General features: G+C 49.1%; 4 protein-coding genes across 5 annotated transcripts; 1 reads left to right on the top strand and 3 right to left on the bottom strand.

Annotated features, from left to right (window-relative positions):
* Positions 1-1,012: 1,012 nt before the first annotated feature.
* Positions 1,013-2,127, bottom strand: L3040_007236 (uncharacterized protein; the record flags this gene model as incomplete). 2 transcript variants are annotated; one of them, XM_066156202.1, is made up of 4 exons in its annotated part: positions 1,013-1,185; positions 1,237-1,821; positions 1,883-1,934; positions 1,993-2,127. In XM_066156202.1, 4 exons carry the CDS (start codon positions 2,125-2,127, stop codon positions 1,013-1,015), a joined length of 945 nt encoding a protein of 314 aa, XP_066011007.1. The 2 variants fall into 2 exon arrangements, with proteins under 2 accessions (XP_066011007.1, XP_007290250.1); XM_007290188.1 differs by having other exon boundaries at positions 1,013-1,179.
* Positions 2,128-3,950: 1,823 nt separating this feature from the next.
* L3040_007235 (uncharacterized protein) lies at positions 3,951-4,463 on the top strand (the record flags this gene model as incomplete). The annotated part of the gene is made up of 1 exon (XM_007290187.1): positions 3,951-4,463. The coding sequence occupies one exon, from the start codon at positions 3,951-3,953 to the stop codon at positions 4,461-4,463; it is 513 nt and encodes a 170-aa protein (XP_007290249.1).
* Positions 4,464-4,741: 278 nt separating this feature from the next.
* L3040_007234 (uncharacterized protein) lies at positions 4,742-7,043 on the bottom strand (the record flags this gene model as incomplete). Its single annotated transcript, XM_007290185.2, has 5 exons — positions 4,742-4,810; positions 4,865-4,880; positions 4,932-5,877; positions 6,246-6,261; positions 6,669-7,043. 5 exons carry the CDS (start codon positions 7,041-7,043, stop codon positions 4,742-4,744), a joined length of 1,422 nt encoding a protein of 473 aa, XP_007290247.2.
* A 2,464-nt stretch (positions 7,044-9,507) lies between these two features.
* On the bottom strand, positions 9,508-11,268 carry L3040_007233 (uncharacterized protein; the record flags this gene model as incomplete). Its single annotated transcript, XM_007290184.2, has 4 exons — positions 9,508-10,525; positions 10,598-10,740; positions 10,794-10,869; positions 10,940-11,268. The coding sequence occupies 4 exons, from the start codon at positions 11,266-11,268 to the stop codon at positions 9,508-9,510; spliced, it is 1,566 nt and encodes a 521-aa protein (XP_007290246.2).
* Positions 11,269-11,618: the final 350 nt, after the last annotated feature.

The following is an 11,618-nucleotide window of genomic DNA, read 5'->3' as shown; positions in this document are numbered from 1 at the left end:
AGTGAATCTTTTTATGTAATAGCTTCAAAAATATTAAGAGTAAAGATATGATAATGCGCCATATCAGTTGCAAGGCTGTGCCTGTCTTGTTTTCTCGTATAAGCCACTGCCAAGTATGATCTACGTATTTGACAAGAGCTTAATCGTACCCCAGGTCGGAGTACTACCGGTAGTCAGAGGCAATGGTTGCGGTCCCGATTAATCAAGAAGATGAGCCGCACGAGATGTTATCAAGAACTAGAGTAATAAACATTCATCATAATCCAAACAAAGATCACCTTACTAGGTAGTTAATACCAACCTACCCATTCCATCCCCCAAAGGAGATCCCCCAATCCTTAAGGGAAAAAAAAAAGAAAAAAGAAACCCAGCTCTTGAAAAGCCCCAGTACTTGATCACTTACCCCATACTTTTTTCTTCCCTTCCTTTCCTTATTACAAGCGAGCACAACCGCAACACCCCCTATTTTCGGAACTCGTAAATTCCCACAGACCATGATCACAACGCTAACCGATTCCGTAAGGTTGGCCGCGACAAGATATATCGCGATCGGTGATGACCTTAGCCGCAATCAATTCTCCGGATACATAGATTGGAGGGAGAGGAAGATATGTAGATACGAAGTAGCAGTGCCGAAAGTTCAATCGTTCAGAATAAGGGGGGGGAGGAGGAGGAGGGGAGGATGATTTCGCCTCGCCACGTGATGCGGCGGTGCACGATCGATGATACAAGAGCAAGTTAAGCGAGTCAGTCCAAAACACCAGCCACTCAAAAAACCAGGCGAAGTTGATGCACGCAAGTGGTTTTTTCAACAGTCATAGAATTCCAAATCATCATTATCATTCAGTAAGGGTTGAAAGTCACCCATTAACTTATTCTCGACAATGTTCTTCAAACTTATGGACGAGAGACATCGTGAATTTATTGAGAAAACTTTAGATAAATAGTGTTACATAGGTATAATACAGTGTTACATATAGTACAGTGTTACACATAATACAGTATCGATTAGCTAAAAAAGTTGGTTCTCCGACTCAAAACGCACTCCCCAATAAGGAACAGGGCTCAGGGCATTCTGCATATGGTATTGCTCTCCCAACTCTCTCGGGAAATACCCCGGGCTATTCTGACTCGGTTCGACGATTCTTGGCGGAAACGGTATCGAGACCTCAGCCGAATCTGATACTTGGGTTAGTCAGCATACTGAAGAAAGGATGAGACCTTTCCTAAACGTACCAGGGAAGAAATCAGGCAACTCGCTGGGTGTATGCATCGCATCTAGTGAACATGCATCCATGTCGACAGTGGCCCAGAAATCGAGCTGATCATGCAGCGGGACTGGGGGAGCAGCCGGCAACCCCTGGACGCTGGGCCCGGTTCCCATGTGCGTACCATAAATTTGAGATGCAGTGACAGGATCTTCGGCCGGTATGTCCTGCGACATGAGTGGAAAGACACCATGTCCGGAGAGCGGCTCCGAGGTTGGAGGGGTCGTCGGCGGGCTGGCGGTGGCGAACGAAGGAGATCCTAGATCGTCCAGGTCCGAATCGAAATTCAGGTACATGTAGTCTGAGCTCCGAATGGCTGGTGACATGTTGAAGAAGCCGTGGCTTCTCGAATGCAGACCCGAGGTTGGCGGAGTCGATGGCGGGGAGTTGATTCCGTACGAGTGAGATGCCAACATGCCGAGTTCGCTATCAACGCTATCGTAGCGAGAGAACGGACTGGGAAACCGCCTTTCGCTCTTCTCGCTGCTCTGAGAGTAGATGCTGCTCTGAGAATAGATGCTGCTTTGAGAATACGTCGATGATTTTCGCAGAGCTGTTCATGGGCCAAATTAGCCAATGTGGATAACACATCGTCAGAAGCAGGAGTCACTCACGACCAGGACTTCGCTTCTTGCGTGGTAGATAGATGCACTGATTGCCGTTTTCCTGATAGTCGTTAGACTCATGGCAACCAACACGTCCGGGACGTTCATCTTTCACCTACCACGCATTTAGAGCATCGTTGCTTCCCGTCGCACTTGACTTTTCTGGTTTTGCAAAACTCGCACGCTCCTGGACGGCGCTTTGCTGAGAGGCGCTTGGAAGGTACGGGTAATGTAAGATCGTTGTGGGAATCCATTGTATCGAGTGGTTGTGAGTCGGTGGTGATTTTGGTGATCGGTAGTAGTCTCGGTCTCGGTTGATGGCAGTGGTTGATGGTTGATTGAGTGTGAGTTCAATGGATGCTCAAGCTCTTCTTGTTCGGAACGAAGACCGGTTATTATAGTGACGGTCAGTATGTTTTCGATACCGTCATCCTATTTATGGATATCCTGGTTCATTGATGGTAGAGAAACCGTCGTCAGATGTTCCTCGCACCAGGCATTGCCGAGCCACCGAATCCTCGGGACATCTTCCAGAAGCCGCAATAAATCGCAATATATCGCAACTCCACGCTGAATATTCCGCATTGGGTTTAACACGCGAAGGAGGAACGATTAGCGCTCGCTCGATCGGGGTTCATTTCCGGCTACTTGTTGCCTCACTGAAACCACGCCCGAGGTCCTCTGGGTTCCAACTTCCAATCCGAGGTGTCAAGTTTGCCTCGATGATCCCAAGTGCCGCTCTGAGGAGTGTTTCTTCAATCCAGACCAGAAAAGCGAGATGTTGAGACGAGGGGATCTGATACAGCGGTAGGTATCTTGGCGCGTTGCGAATCTTCCAAGTTCAGGCGAGGGTGTTACTGTCGTCCATTCGTCCATTCCTCGACCGGCAGGGCCTTCCATTAGATGACACGGGTCCTCGAAAAATTGAAAGAAAGGATAGACCAGCCCGGAAAATGGTCACGTTGTTGATCCCAGTGGCAAGTACCATGATCGAAACGTCCCAGCAGGACTTGGATATCTGCGTGCAGCTGATCCTTGATTTTCATGCACCATGAGGCTATTTATATTGGTCGGGAGAACGGTTGGATGTAGCTAAAAGATTTTAAGATTATCCTTCCTCAGCCTCACGCATAGTTTGAGTATCATTTAAATCAAGTCCAAAGCGGTTCACAAGACTCAAATGCTGCCGACCATGTTAAGCGAGCGGGCCCAACACCACCTCGCTTCAAGCCTCTGAGCTTATGGTGTAAACACCCGGTCTGCCATGCTTCCTGCCAAGGGCCATTCTGGCCAAACTAGCTAGGGTCATCTTCTGTAAGAAGCCACCCCTTATGTAGATAGAACAATCAACGAGCTTTCCACCCATCTTTTTGCACTCTTCTTGTGAGGGATCATGAGGCCCTGCCTTCTTGTTGGGCTCTCATACGACAGCTCTTTCTGTGTGCTTCTACAATGGCCTCGACATTCGTCGATCTAAATGCCTCTATCAAATATTGGGACTAAACGTCCATATGATAATAAAACTTTTTTTGGTTTGGTTTGATTTGGTTTGATTTGGTTTGGTTTGATTTGGTTTGGTTTGGTTTGACAACCTCAAGCGGTTATTAGCTTACTTCTGGCATCCTGTTCGTTTCTTCGTCTTCCAATGTGTCTATCCAGTCTGCCCTTTGATCCCTTTGGGGAGATCTCCGAACCTGTGGCTCGATGCTATGGAAAGTAGAACCATGATGCTTCTTGTCTATCCATAAGCAAGCATTCCGCTCCCGACGATGTGCTCCGCCTCCCCGCAACGTCTCACGTTTCGTTCACACAGCTACTAACCTTCCCACCTCTTGGCTTGTCATACTGATCAGAGATATCTTGTATATTTACTTATCCTGGACCAGACCTTTACTTTGCATCGCGCCTCGGACGATGGGGTACATACATACTTGATGGCAGGTCCTGCCCATGGATCTGCACGCGGTTCATCCGGAAGAAGTTGCAAATCCGGACTCTCTGAGCGGAGGTTCTACAAAAGTTTCATTCAAGGTAGCGCCAATACCTGCCTTCGCTCGAGCAGAACTACCACGAGGTCATGAGCCAAGAAAAGGTCAAGATCGTAAACGTCAACCAGTCCCCCATCGTCGAAGTCACCGCGCAGGGACTGAAGCACGCAGGCGGCCTGGAGGAGCTCGACATTCTGGTCCTGGCCACGGGATTCGATTCCGTCACGGGATACCTGGCTCGGCTCGACATCCGGGGCACGATCGGGGCCACCATCGCCAACCACTGGAAGGACGGCACGAGGACCAGCATGGGCATCGCCATCCCGGCCTTCCCTAACATGTTCTTCCTCTACGGCCCGCACGCCCCGACGTCCTTCAGCAATGACCCCCGCTGCACGCAGTTCCAAGGAGAGTTTGTCGAGAAGGCCATCCGGCTGGCGACGGCGAAGAGGATCACCCGGCTGGAGAGCACGCCTGCGACAGAGGCCGACTGGACGAGGAGGATGTGTGAGAAGTGGGACGCGACCTTGTTCCCCATGGCCAAGAGCTGGTATCAGGGAGCCAACATTCCTGGACGGAGAGTCGAGCCTCTGAACTGGTAAGCTGTATTTTGCTCTTTCAAAGTAGAGATGAAAGTAGGTAAAGTACTAAAACAGGGTGGCAAGCAAGCAAGCAAGCAAGCGAGGGCTCTACCAAGAGGACTGACAAACAGACAGAATATTGAATATCCAACTTACTTAGATGCAAGGCTTTCATGACGATTGCAGAACAGAGCAGAGCTGGGACCAAGCTGTGAGGAGAAACAGATGGGTAGATGAAAGTAGATGATGAAAAGGTGGGGAAGAACGTCACCCGATTCATCTACAGAAAACGAGGATGACTATTCGCAGAAGTCTGGCGAGGTCAACGGAGGACCATCTAAGTTTGGAATATGGACACCTGATAGCAGCTGTCAAAAGGTCACGATTGACAATAACAAAGAGTTAAAAGACTAGGTGCTCACTTTAGTACATCCTTTCCTAGATGCGAGGAAAAGTTAAGATACTCATCGCATTACTAGCTCTCGTTACCTCCCAATGTCCCGTTCTCCCCATTCAACCCACCGTCTAATCACCTCGTCAACAGCCTTCACACCATTCCTGCTAGCATCAACTTCAAACCACTCCCGATGTTCTCTCCCGCAGGCTTTGCACTTGCCATCACCAACAACTCTCAGATGATTCAACTCGATATGTATCAGTCTCTCGACCTTGTTTGCATTGGGGACCTTCCTTGGGGTACTCGGTGGCTCGTTAACGCTCGTTTGCGAGGTGGTAGACTGGTATGGATAATAACGAACAAGGGAAATATTGTAGCCGCACTGTTTGGTCCACTGGTTCAACCGTCGATACACATTCTGAGCTCTTCCAATTTTCAGAAGTATGGTTTTCTGGTTCGCGGAATTGGGGATTGTTGTAGCAAAGGTGTTGAGCATCTCGGAGGTTCTTCGCTGACCCGGCATACGTTGAGAGGGAGGCGCGAGGAGAGATGATGCTGCCCTTTCAGAGGGTGGATCCACAGGTACGGACTCGGGAGTGAGCCAAAACATGTAGATATATCCTTCCTGGTCTTTATCAGATACCGGCTTTGCCATCTCGGCGAGAAGCTGAGCGGTCAGCTGTGGAGATGCCGACGGAGGTATCAGGGACAGGAAATCTCCTGTCCGGGATGAGGGGTCGCGATTGAACGCAGGACGGTGGGTTTTCGGAGGTATACTCGAGGAAACTTTTGCGACCTTGGAAGGTACGGACGCCGTTGTCTTCCCGGGATAGTTGCTCACTGGTCTTGCTGGTCTTGGAGCCCGTCTCCCCTCATCGGCCAGTCCTAAACAGCAGCATAGACCCAGGCCACTCGCAGTCGCAGGTTTTGGTCGGGGTCTCTGCCGCTCGGGTCGCGGAGCATCCTCAGCGCTTGTTTGCTCTGGCTCTGGCACCAGGAGTGGTTTGCGACGTTTCCCATGCTTCCGATCCTCGACTTCTAACAAGCCCAGTCTGTCAACCAATGTATCCACGCTTGTTCTCTCCTTTATTCTTGTCGCGGGCTGGACTCGTTGGGGTGAGGAACTGGCATAGGCTGCTGCTTGATCCTTGTGCTGCCAGCAATACTCCTCTGGAACCGGTGTCCTCGCGGTCGCGGGACTCGCACTCAATTTTCGCCGAGGACTCGGACTCGGCGACGCCTGCGGTGACTTGCCAATTCCTCTTCGACATGGCTTTCCATTCTGACCCAGGCCTCTGCAGGTCGTTCCTGGGTCCTTCGAGTCTGACCGCTGAAGTATGGACTCGGGGGTGTGGGGGATATAAGGCATTCTGTACGTTGAAGGCGAAAGAAAAAAAAACACCAACCTTGGGAAACAGTCTTCTACGACTGAGATATATACCAGCTTTAGAACATGGCAGTGACGAGGAAGTCAGTCCAACGGGGCCAGTGAATCAATCCACATGGACAGATACGTGGTGCAGGAGGGCTGGGAAGGAGGCTGGGCTAGTCCGTCGGCGCTCGCTTACTAGTCACGTGACAATTCCGCGACCCTGAGTCAATGCTACCCTAATTTGATATTTACATCGTCGTTCGGTTGCTTCGGCGTACGCTTGCATAATTATGCTATAGCTCGTCTGGCCGAGTAGAAATATACATAGTCATATCCTGTTGAGGACCTAGGTCAGGTCCTGAAGTTTTATCCCCTTCCTTTAGCTCCTCACCCGGACCACATATCCGGCAACTGCCTTTTCCTTCATCAGTAGACTATCTTCATATTATTGCTCTACCTCCTCAGGTTCCTCAGTGAAAGTCCTCTGCTGCCGAGGAATTAACTCTACTCCCCACTTTCTCAGGGTTTCTTTCGTAGGGCCCTCATTCAGACGATGCTCAGTCTTAAGATATGTGTTTGGAGCATGAAGCTGCCCGCGCGGCGTGACAGCCTCCCAGTCCTGATAGTACAGGTCTTCTTTGTGCTGTGGGATGACTTTTCCATACACATTTGCCTCTCCCCGGGCGGGCGCTCTGTGTTCTTGAATCACGAGAGCCCCCGTGGAATCGTCTTGGGTTCGTATTCTTGCGTACACTCGTCCTTCGAGACGCTTTGTCTCGGCTCTGAGCTGCTCATAGCGAGTTGCTCTGTCATTGTAGTTGGTAGATGACATGGTGGAGTGTTGTTGTTGGGTTTTTGGTATGATGTGAGGGGGTAGTGGGGTTTGAGATGAAGTGTCGGGAGGGGAATGGATGTGGCGATGGTATGGTGGTATAGTTGGGTTTGAGACGAGCTTGGAGAAGTTGATAGATGCGGTGATGATAGGGTATTATCATGGATCGGACCGAAGTATGAAGTGGTTTCGGTGAATATGAGTGATGTGTAGTGAAGAAGGATAAAGAAGATCGCCAGACGAAGATGGAACCTCGCTTAGATAGCTCGTAGTAATCATGAAATCGGTTGGTGATTTAGACCCAGATCCAAAATCTTAAGAAATTTTCTAGGTTTGCAATTGAGGTCTAAGCCAAATGGAATGCTCCCTATGGTGTTGCTATAGTACCTAGGTAGTCATTGGTGTTTAGCCGAGAAATTTCCTCTTTAGTGATCTCACAATAAAGGATCCAGCAATGGTAAAATGCCTAAGATCTAAGATATCCCATAACAATATGACAAGCCAGGAGTCCTTACAAGTTATACAGCGAGCGATCAAGGAAAAGCCCGAGGTTATTGTTGCGCTTTGTGGATAGATGGAAGGCGCGGCTATGTACGGGCTGAACTTTCTATAGAGGAGAGCGCGAACAGCGACACACTCACTCAGGAACAGGGCAGTAAAAAGAAATGATACAACTGAGCCACGTACGTAAGGCATGAATTGCTATTGCAAAGTGCATATCCCGGCATGAGTCTGAGGGACATACAATAACCGAAAAAAATATATTGCAGAGAGTGTCAGGTGGAGTGCGGGTATCTATCTATCTTGATTTACATAGGAGGTGCTACGAAGCCCTCAGAATAATTCTCGAGCCAGCAGTCTATTTCCACATGCGTTATGAGGACATGGAGATAGGCCCAGCTATATGTAACTATTTCCTTCAAATGTGGCATCTCCACAGCAATCCGAAATCCTCGGACTAGACCAGACTACGACCGACACCCACCCAACACTCACGTCTGAAGCCTCAGACAGTTAGAGATAAACCCAAGCACACCTCGATACCTCCATTGGCGAAGAATAATGACCTGGCATTACTCTCCGTATACCGAAGCTTTGCGATGAAAGTTTCGGCATTTCCGGTTAGATTTAAAGTATTGCCTTGTGTTTATTCGATATATAATGATCTCTTCATATATAGCTAATTTATACCCCCCAGACATGAAATCAGGCTGGCTGTAGATCTTAAGGGCTCCTCTCCTCTTCGTGGAAACTCGGCCGCAAAGTCGACGATGTACAACAAATCCTTAAAATATACAAATAAGGATACGAATGACAGAGTGTTCCAGACTTCTGCGATACGCAACAAAACCTGAAGAATCGTCCGTTCAGGATCAGCTTTGGAAAAAGGAGGCACGGAGAAAGCGCTCTAAAATCTTCGACGACATGCAAAAAAAACAAAACCGCCCCTCCCCTCCCCGCACTCCCAAAATCCCATTGAATACATGAATAAGGGATAACCAGTTTATTTTCTCCGCTCTTTCATATTGCAATCACCTACTTAACTCTGAGAGGCCAGACAGACCATCACGATCTATCACGTGAACTCAAACCCCAGGACGAAAGGTGAGGAGGGTGAGAGGCAAAGTGTGTTCTAGCCTTGTGACGACTTGCCACAGAAATATTAAGGATGATCCCAAAAAAATATGAGGAAATTTTCGGAAGCATTTAGGATAAAATTTGGAAATAAAATTCTGAAAGACTCCAAAGAAGGCAAATGTGGACAGAGATGGGCGAGGCTAAGACGAGCGCTTCGTCTATCCTCTGGGATACGGGGCGAAAAGAAAAAAAAAGAGGGTTGAATGAAAAAATTGTGCATGTTTCTCGTGTTATTGAATAATTCTCGCGTTTCTTGCATTTCGTGTGTGAGAAAAGAATATTGAGATGCTCATGGCGTCTTGGGTTTTATTTGTATCCAACCAGTTTCGAGATAGATGGCCAGATGAGCCTGAGAGTTGGAGTTTTAATATGGCGGATCTGAAGAACGACATGCGAAGCGAAGGATAAATATGTAGATGAAGGTGAGTATATGATGAGATGGCATAAGATACAATGCAGTACGTGGAAAGCAAGGTAACGATGAGCAGCAAGCTGATATGCAGGATGATTGGAATAGTGAGGCAAAAGTATTGAAAAAGAAGAGAGTATTGCGGCTATGCAGTGGCGTGCCGAGCAGCGCCATGACTACCGAAGAAGAAAGCCTGCCCGTCGATGCCACCCGACATCGCACTCGTGCCCTCGGCTATTGGGAGGTTTTGCTTGATTTTATATGAAGGGCTTGAGGCCTGTCTTCAATCGTTCTGCGCCCCAACTCGCCTGGTCAGACTTGAAGTCGCGTTTAAAATCATGCAGCAGAAAATACTTAAATGGGCCCCGGTTTCCATATTCGTTCCTGGTGCGAGAAAAGCCCCGCTGACGCTCTCCATCATACCAGTCGACAGCTATCCATACTCCCAAAGCCCGCCGCGACACCCCCCTCCTCGCTCTTGTCGCCCTTGGTCCTCAGTAAGTAGCCCGCCTCTTCGTTATGCAGCACCTCCTTGGACACCTGATCCCAGAGACAGGTTCCGTAGACGCCCAGCTCGCAGATTACGCCACCTTGCTCTAGGACGCCATTTCGGAGAATGAGGTTGTGCACCGGCGGCGGGATGATGATTTCCATTAGAATGAAGGATTTCCAGTGGGACTCGGGCAGGGCGGCGAGGAAAGGCGGGATGGCGGAGCGGTATATATTGTTTCCACCCCCTTCGCGCTGGGGCTTCAGAACGTAGCCTTGACATTTGGCGGGGTCGGTGGCAAGTTTGCGGGCGGCGAGACCGGCGGGTGTGTCATCTAGAGGATAAATATTTGTGAAGGTATCTTCGAGGCCTTGAATGGAGGAGGTTCCGGATTCGATGAAGCGTGTGATTATTGAAGGCATAGATGGTGAGGTTGGTGTAGCGAGGACTTGTTGCACCTTTTTGGCCCCGGCGAGTTGAGTGAGAATTGTTGGGCATTTAATGGCGTTGGAGCGCTCCATTTGGAGACGGGCTTTCCACGCTGACTCGTCTGGGTAGTCTCCTGGTCCGTAGCCTGCGCGAAAATATACAACGGCGACTTCGAAGACTTTTGAGGGGTTACTGGGTGGGTAGTACAGAAGCTGGCGTCTGGGCGTATCTTCAATGGAGGTCCGAGTAAGTGTTTCCTCAAACGGAAGGCGGAAGACAGGAGTTCCATGTTGTTGTAATTCGTACTCGAGATGTCGTTGGTCAAAAATGTTCCGTTCGGGGTTCTGTACGACGAAGAGTATGCAGCATGGGTGGCTGGTTTCGGACTTTGTGTAAAAGTCGAAAGCAGCACGCAATCCTGATGCCAGAAACCTGGTGCTCTTATTTTCAGGGAGGCTCATATCTTTGGTCTGGAGATTTTTCTCCAACAAGGGATATTCACTGAGTGAGAGATATCTGTAGGCTTGTTAGCTCGATTCATGAGGTTCTTGGGACGGCCGGGCAGAGCTGGTATTCAATGGTGCGTACTTGTGTAACTCCGAGGTCTGGGAGGAAAGCCCGCCAAACGACGAGGCAATGGTGTTGAACTCGACCTGCTTGATGGTAGGCGCATGATCGGTGGTGCTTTGATGGACCATATAATCAGAACGGAAAAGTCCAAGGGAAAGATTCTGTATCCTGTCAGAGCGAGACGAGGTATGAATAGTTTCTGTCTGGATTGTACCTGGACATAGCCTTCTTTTTTGACTTTCAGATGGACCTGCCACAACTCTGCAATAAACTCATCGACTTCGATTATTCTAGACTTGTCAGCGGTTTGCGTCATTTTCTTGGTATTAAACAAATAGTGAACTTTTTGTCTAGACTCACTCCTGTACAATGGCTTGCAAAAAATCTTCATCCTGTGCTATCGAGGCATACAACTGATTGTATGCTTTTTGGATAGACTTAGCTTGCTCAAAGCATACTCGAGGGAAGGGACTCGGGAACAGGGTGACAGGAGCGGTCGTTGCTAGGATTCCGAGAGGATCTGCTTCAGCCGAGACCACAGCCGGCGGTGGCCTCACTGCCAACCCATGAGCGATTGACCAGTCCTTGATGCTTGCGATCAGTTGCTCGGATTCGGCTGAGGTCAAAGACAGAGGAGGATAGGGCTCTTCAACGGCTCTGCTGGGTGCCATGTTCAAAGTTTCTGACATTGGGGGGTGCAGATCTGTGGGTCGAGAGTTGTTCGACTTCAATACCGTACCTTCAATATAATCATAATATAAATATTTACTCGACTGCGGAGTAGCTGGATATTTTGAAAGATGCGGCTAATTTGTGGGTCCATGCTTGTCCTGTCGTCGGCATCACATTTGCGGTCCCCCGCGCTAAGATAAGAAATCCTTATCGCCGTGCAGAACGCGAGAACCGCGAACGACTCGACCCAAATTCAATACATATCAACTTGAGCACAACAACCTCTCCCTCTCGATCGCTCTTCCACCTCCACAACCATACACCTTCCGTTTTCTCTTCATCTTTCGGTCCTGGCACGGCGTTCTGT

Source organism: Drepanopeziza brunnea (assembly GCF_022702325.1).
Source record: "Drepanopeziza brunnea f. sp. 'multigermtubi' strain 214-2 chromosome Unknown ctg12, whole genome shotgun sequence".
NCBI lineage: Eukaryota > Fungi > Ascomycota > Leotiomycetes > Helotiales > Drepanopezizaceae > Drepanopeziza > Drepanopeziza brunnea.
Note: the sequence above shows the minus strand (reverse complement) of the source record. Positions and strands in the feature narration are given on the sequence as shown.